This window comes from Nanorana parkeri, unplaced genomic scaffold, assembly GCF_000935625.1.
Source record: "Nanorana parkeri isolate BGI_ZX_2015 unplaced genomic scaffold, ASM93562v1 scaffold758, whole genome shotgun sequence".
Taxonomy (NCBI): Eukaryota; Metazoa; Chordata; class Amphibia; order Anura; family Dicroglossidae; genus Nanorana; species Nanorana parkeri.
The window spans coordinates 10,718-18,413 of NW_017307026.1; the positions used below are offsets into that span (position 1 = coordinate 10,718).

General features: G+C 45.1%; 1 protein-coding gene across 1 annotated transcript in view; it reads left to right on the forward strand.

The window, feature by feature from the left end:
• Nucleotides 1–1,468: 1,468 nt before the first annotated feature.
• LOC108793559 (methyltransferase-like protein 7A) overlaps nucleotides 1,469–7,696 on the forward strand; it is a 12,256-nt gene continuing 6,028 nt past the window's right edge. Inside the window, exon 1 of the mRNA XM_018564537.1 lies at nucleotides 1,469–2,056. Within this exon, the coding sequence (XP_018420039.1) occupies nucleotides 1,559–2,056 (498 nt within the window). The 5' untranslated portion in view covers nucleotides 1,469–1,558. The remainder of the gene's footprint in view (nucleotides 2,057–7,696) is intronic.

The following is a 7,696-nucleotide window of genomic DNA, read 5'->3' on the forward strand; positions in this document are numbered from 1 at the left end:
CGCCCCTAAGCGGGGCGGGCTTTCGATGATCGCAAGTACGATCTGCCTGTCCAAAATGGGCAGATCGTACGAGCTTTAAATAAGCTTACGACCATCGCAAGACAAAAGTCTTGCGATGGTCGTAAGGTGTATGGGCACCTTAAGGTCCCTATCTCACATGCACACATACAGGGCCAATTTAGACAGGAGCCAATGAACCTTCCAGCATGTCTTTGGAGTGTAGAAGGAAACCAGAGTACCCGGAGGAAACCCACGCTAGCACAGGGAGAACATGCAAACTCCTTGCAATCTCCTGGCTGGGATTCAAACCAGGGACCCCCAGTGCTGCAAGGCAGAAGCACTTACCGCTACACCACTTTTTTACACCACACCATATTTTTTAATGTTTTTAGATCGGCACCAAAAGCATAATTTGAACAGTTTTGTATACCTTCTCTACCTGTAAACTGTATGAACAATTCCACACTTGCATACATTGCGAGGCACATACTTAAAGGAAAAGTATTCGGAAAGTAAATGTACTCTACCCAATACTTAGAGCTGGCTTGAGACACAGCATGCAGCTGTCACATGGTAACCCAATAGTTCAAGAATTGAACGATCATGTAATCACCGATTGCTCAGCTCACCGTCTTCCCCATGCAGAGATCGGTGACTGTCAGTCACTGCTCCCCGCAGGGATTCCCCTCCCCTCTCTGCTCCTCCAGCACTCGATGGAGGAACAGACAGGGGAAGTGAGCAGGCATGGCTGTCTCTGGCTCTAGAGAGGCAGAGTCAACTGTCAATCAGGCAGTGGGGTAGATCCTAAAAATATTGTCAGGATCCTTCCCAGCTGCAGCGTGGAGGTCATTCCTGAGCTTGATGAAGGGGATCCTGCGTGGCCCCAAAAGCACTTGATTATGTGACAATATGCGTCAATAAATAGACATTTGATTTTGACACTTGACTTTGGTGTGCTGGTGACATCCTTATCCAGACCTATTGAAATTGGCACCATCCGTGGTCACTTCCAGCACCCAGGATATTGTTCTTTGGGATAACCGGTAAGGAGGGCAGCAGGACCTCTGTTTATTGTCTCCTGAGTTTGGGTCACTCCTGTGATCCAAAAGAGAACTAAAGCCAAAAAAAGGTTTGACTTTAATTCTCTTATAGTTTCATGTGCATATGATATGCTTGTTTACACATGATCAGGGATCAGATGTACGCACATATCGTTTATCAAACCAGACCCTCTGAATGTGGATTGGAATCATAGCCTATTAGCATTTCCATGCAAGCATCGCTCCATGGTAAATTCTTCCTGAAAGGGTAACTGAGAAATAGCATGTTAAAAAAAAAAAAGAAAACTGAATGCTACAAACCCTGCCAAATGTTAATGTCGTGATAATTGTTGATGAAAGCATTCCACAGTGTCAATATTGTCCATCGCTCCACTCCTCCCTCTCTATAGCTCAGAGGGGAGGATCTATACTCACATACTTAGGATTACAGAGCTGAAGCTCGGCCTGAGATCATTATTTTCCTACACTGCCTGCTGCAACATCTGAGCTCCCCAAACATGTCTGCAATCATTTTAATTTTACAGCTCATATTGGCTGTTATAATGCTTCCTCTCTACATACTTTACTACCTTGGAATCTGGGGTTTGGTATTAAAGAAAATATTTCCCTTTTTTATGGCCAAACTCACTGTAACATATAACAAGGTGATGGAAGAGAAGAAAAGGAACCTATTCAGCAACATGTCTGACTTTGCAGGCACATCTAAAGAGCTCAGGCTTCTAGAGATTGGTTGTGGCACAGGTGCCAACTTCAAATTCTACCCCATCGGATGCAGGGTGACCTGCCTGGATATAAACCCAAATTTCCAAAAATTTCTCAACAAAAGCCAAGCAGAAAGTGACCACCTTAAATTTGATAACTTTCTAGTTGCATCAGCGGAAAACATGACGCCCGTGGCTGACGCTTCTATGGATGTGGTTGTATGTACCCTGTTGACTTGTTCTGTGCCAAACACGCCAGGAATACTGAAGGAGGTGAAAAGGGTCCTTAGGCCGGTAAGTTTTGAATTAACCTAGCACAGGTGCCAAAACAGAAATGAATACTTGCTATAGGCAGCATGCCCACGTTTGCTCTTGTTTTTATTCTTGTATTTTATGGTTTTTGTTGGTCTCGGTACATTAAACCCATAGGTAAATTATTAAGCTCCTGCAGTGAATATGTGACCGCAAAGTTAACGGATAACCTATTTATATCATTGTGCAGCTCTCAAACACAAACTTATAATAGTAACAAAGTCTGTTAGTTCAAGTACTTAGACAGCATTGCCAAGGTGTCAGTGTCACGCTGCACACAGCTGGGAACGTGCACGTACTACAGATAGGATTACAGATTATCATTTATTTGTATTACATTTAAAATGGCAAAAACAAGAACCATTGCTTTGTTCTAGTGTTACTGATACAGAATGTTCTGCACTGAATACAATCAGGTCAGCCTGTGCTGCACATGAAAGGTTTTGCCTTTGTTGCCTGTATGGCTTTGATACAAACTCATGTCAGAGAAAAGAAAAAAATACAATCATGAGATTTATGTCACAGCACAACAATCAGTCACATTACACTTTGCAAGCATGCAACAAATGTTAACTTCACTGTTTGCAATTTATAGGTCAGAAGACCAACCAGAATCCCAAATGTATTTTTATTTCCTAAATATTTACCATTTGCATGCTAAAAAAGTTAAACCTCTTGTGGCAGTGCATGGCAATGCCAGGGTGTCTTTTGGCAATCTAGTAACCCAGGTCTCTCAGCCAGGGGGGCTGAGCAGTTCCAGAAAGTGCAAACGTTTACCGGGAAAGAGCTGGCTTTGCAGTTCTTCCCAGGTTTTCCGGATTTGGCATGGGTTCCTGGAACTGAGAGATTTCAAAGAGCATTGGGAGGGATGAAATCTCCATTCCTGGGTCCAGGCTTTAGGGGTAACCAGCACTGAAAGATTGTGCACCTGGGCACAGCCCTTATGAGAAGAATGCTGGCTCATGTCCAGGGCCCCCACCTGTGAGTCAGGAGAACTCCACCCAGGAGTCAGAGTGGAGGCCAGTGCTGCGGGTTCGTGATACCTATTGTGCAGGTTAGCACGTTACTGGGGTTGTCTGGAGGTGACAGACAGGGGCCCTGGGGATTGAGGCCGGAGCAGCAGTGCTGCAAGAGAAGCTATTAAAACTGTTACAGGACTGGGACACTGTGAGTGTGTGTGACACCTCGAGGATTGGTGAGCCCATATATGTTATATGCTGGAGACGAGCTATTTATGTTCCTTTACTGTCTGCCTTTTGAAAGAGAAATAAAGACTTTTCGTTAATGGAAAAGCTGTGCGAGTGATCTGTGAGCTCCCCAACATTACACTCTTTATACTATAATACATGCACAATATATATCTACATACAATATTTTCTTTAAATAAAAACTCTGGGTATGTACAAAATGAACCCTTGCAGTGGGGTTACCACCTCCCGGCACTGCAAGTGTTAAGTGCTTGTTTTGGTGTAGCATCTAAAATAAAAGATATACTCACCCAATCCTCGGTCTGGCCTGGCTGCTGCAACAGTCCTGTCTGCCTCTCCTCCTGAAGTCTAAAGACCTGTGACATCATCACATCCATTCTATTGCATTGGACATGAGGACGCTGAGGAATGTTCCACAGCCGATGTAGTGGGAGAGACAGGGGAGCGGTCACCACTGCAGCACCAAGGATCAGTGTAAATATATCTTTTTTATTTTAGACCCTAGGCTAAAATGAGCACGTAATCTTTGCAGTGCGGGGGTAGCCCCATTACAAGGGTTCATTTTGTACATGCCTGGAGTTCTTTTTTAATATCATGTACATGAATCAATGGCCCAACAATGATTGACAACCTCCAGCATTCTAGAACCTAGATCAGTGGTGGCCAACTGAAAAATAATAAAGGGCCTCAAGTGTGGCCCCTGATACTTCTAGAGGGCCACAGAATAGCATCATGTTTTCCTGCGTTGAGGTGAATTGCGCCAAGTTGAGCCGCCATTCAAAATAAATGGACTGTAACGCAACTTAACACCCAAAAAGTTTGGTCATGCTGTATTTTTGCACCATACAACAATGCACACTGCAGAGAAGGTAAGAGTAGTCATTGTTCCCAGTGTATGCACTAAAACCCCCCAGCATTGGTGTCAGTAACTACAATAAAAGCCGCCAGCAATGATGTAAGTGACAGCAATAATAACCCCCAGCATTGGTGTCAGTGGCAGCAATTATAACCCCCAGCATTGGTGTCAGTGGCAGCAATAATAGCCCCCCGGCATTGCTGGCAGTGCTGTTAACTCCCCCTGCACTGGTGCTCACTAGCAGTGCTATGAACTCCCACTCCCCATTGGCAGTCAGTGCAGTGGCAGTAAATGAACCCTCTAGTATTGGTGACCGGTGTAGTAACAGCGAATTAACCTCCACATCATTGGTGGTCAGTGCACTGGCAGGGAATTAACCCCTCCCCCCTCCAGCATAGGTGGTTTGTGCAGTAGCAGAATGGCAATGAAATGTAACTTCCATTACCTGATCACTTCCTCCTTTGCCAACATGGACAGGACTATACTTGCGCTGTTGGGTGGAGATATCCACCTGACAGTGCTGCCAATTTCAGTGCCAGATACTGAAATGCAGAGAATATTTCATCACCTGGCATCCCGCTGCCACTCTGCGACATGTTTGGGTGCCCAACAGGTGGTAGACCCAGCAGACCATACACAGACATCTAGCAGGCTGTGTGTTGGGCATCATGGACCTAGATGGGAAATCCAAAAAGCTTCCTTAGACAAAAGGCTGGCTCCTAATCCAATAACCACTCGGCCAATCTGGAAAAAGAACGATGTTAAATCTCCCCCATATTGTGTGTGTATTCTTGTATATAGAAATGTAAGTAATTTAGCATGCAGAGGGTAAAGACTTACTACCATCAATTTCCAGGGAAGGGCCAGGGTTAGCAAAGTACTGAAACAAGAGGAGCAGTATGCAGAGACAAGAATATGAGTTTCAAAGAGGTTCCCACCGCACTCCTTACTGGTATGTCTCTTTTAAAGTGGGTGCTGCAGTGATAGTGGATGGCGCCACTTCAAATCCAAGTAGTAAAGTACTGTATATAACCAGCACACCAAAGTAAAATCTTCAACGAGTGGTAATTTTATTGATGTACACACATCTCGTCATAAAGCAATGTTTCGGGGCCACTCAGGTTCCCTTCATGACCGTGTCATGCCTAATGAAGGGACCCTGAGTGGACCCTGAAACGTTGCTTTATGACAAGATGTGTGTACATCAATAAAATAACTACTCATTGAAGATTTTACTTTGGTGTGCTGGTGATATGCTTTACTACTAAGAATATGAGTTTGACCCAAACTCAGTCTGTTCACACTTCGGCAAATAGGCAAACAAATTGGCCACAGTGGCGTCAAAAGGGGGGTGCTGGGGGTGCGGCCCGCAACCCAAGTGACACCAATGGAGGGGTGACACCAAAATGACCGACAGTCATTTTGGTGTCACCCCCTCTGAAAAGTCGGGCATTCGGTCATTGACTGAGAGCCCGACAGTGTCAGGAGAGAGGAGGGGACCCGGCGGCATACCTCATCCCGCCGGATGAACGTCCCCTCCTTTCTCTGCCGGCTGCCATCACCAAGATGGCTGCCGTCAGACGTCAATAAGATTGCCATGCATGCGAGATTACATCATTGCGCACGTGCGTGGCGATGTCACGTACATGCACGATGACCTCACGACAGGGTGTCACCCGGTCTCCGCTCCTGGTGATACCCAGCCTCGGAACGCCGCTGACTGGCCATAATTGGCCAGTTCACCCACCCACTTAAACCTCCAGCTGATTTCGCTGGATCAGTCTGTTATTTAGCCGACCTCCCTTGCAAGGCACCTTGTACCCACAAAGGCTTCAGCCCCACATCCTCCCAAAAGTGGTGTTACGGTCTGCCGGAGAGGGGACCTATCACAACCTGGAAGCACAAACATACATATGTAGAGGCACACACAACCTTATGTAGAGAGCCATGTACCAAAGCAAGCGCATGTCCTCAGGCTGACTGAACTTCCTTTACAAGTACAAAATAATCACGCCCAATTCCACAACTGCATAGCCGGAACCCTCAAGTGCCATAACTTACTATTAGCACTCCTGTCTCCTGCCCCGATCCATGTTGCATCCCTAATAAAGGTCTCAAACAAGCTCAATAATACAGCCATTTGAAAAGAAAGTACATCTCATGGAAATTATTGACTTTTTCAACATATTTGAATGGGCATACATTGATTCAAATAGTGCCTACAGATAAAGGTGATATACTTGAACAAATTACAAATAAAATTAAAATGGTGTAAGTAAGTACACATCTACATTTTCCACCACATCAAATCCATGAAATTAGAATCCAGTCTTCCAGCCTAGGTGCCAGTGATAAGAACCTGATTAGGGAGTTTGCAGGAGGAGCCTGTCTTAGGAAAAAACAAAAACAAGGGGCGCCTTCCCTAGTGAGGTTTGTGCTTCAGAGGTTCTGAGGAAGGGGGTGTGGCCTTGGAAATGCGTCAACGTAGGCATACTATGCTGGCACACAGGATCACTATCTATGCAGCTCTCATACGCTGTGATTTGCTTTTTGCTTTAATGAGGATCAACCTTTGATGTGAAGGCTCATTGTCTTTTGTGAGTATTATCCTACTTTTGCTGTTTTTCAAATAAAAATGTTATCTACACTAGGGAAGGCGCCCCTTGTTTTTTCCTTAGATATCCCAGTCTCCCTGACTGATGTAGAGCAGCGACCTGTAGAACTCCTGTATGTAAATCTCTTCAGTGGACTGGTCATCTCTGGCGCTATTGATTTTTTATTTTTGTAAGGAGCCTGTCTTATTTAAAACTCAGATATCTAGGGTCAGGTGTTCTCTTTGCTATTGACATGTGTAGTGTCTTCATGCCAAGATCAATAGAGCTCTCTAAGGCCCTCAGAAAGTAGATTGAGAATGTCTACGAGTCTGGCAAAGGATCTAGAAAGATCTTCAAATGTTTTGAAATCAGTCATTCCACTGCAAAGAGAATAATGTACAAGTGGCTACACTTGAAAGAGGAACTCTGGGCATATGAAAATTAACCATGGCAGTAGGGCTATCCCCGCACTGCAAAGGTTAAATGCCCATTTTGTCTAGGCGCCAAAATTAAAAAGATATACTCGGACCCGCCTGGTTGCTGGAGCGGTCCCCACAGCCTATTCTCCCCTGGGTTCCTGAGGTCCAAGTAGTGCTGATGTCCTCATGTCCAATACAAGTCCATTGACTTGCATTCTATGTGAGGATGCAGAGGGACCTTACACATTTGGAGCAGAAGGGGACAAGCCCCACAGCAAGGGTTAATTTTTCATATGCCCAGAGTTCTGCTAATGTTTCCAGGACAGGCTGGCCCAGAAAATTAATCTCAAGACCTAAATGCTGAAAGGAGTCTCCAAGAAACCCAAAATGTAATTGTGGTTCAAAGAAGGAGATTACACCAATTCAGCCTGCATGGGAGGTGCGTTAAGAAAAAGCTTGTGCAAAAAAAATTAGAGCAAGATTACAGTTTGCTATTGAACATACAGCCAAACACAGTGGCGTAACAACCGGGGGGGGCGGGGGGG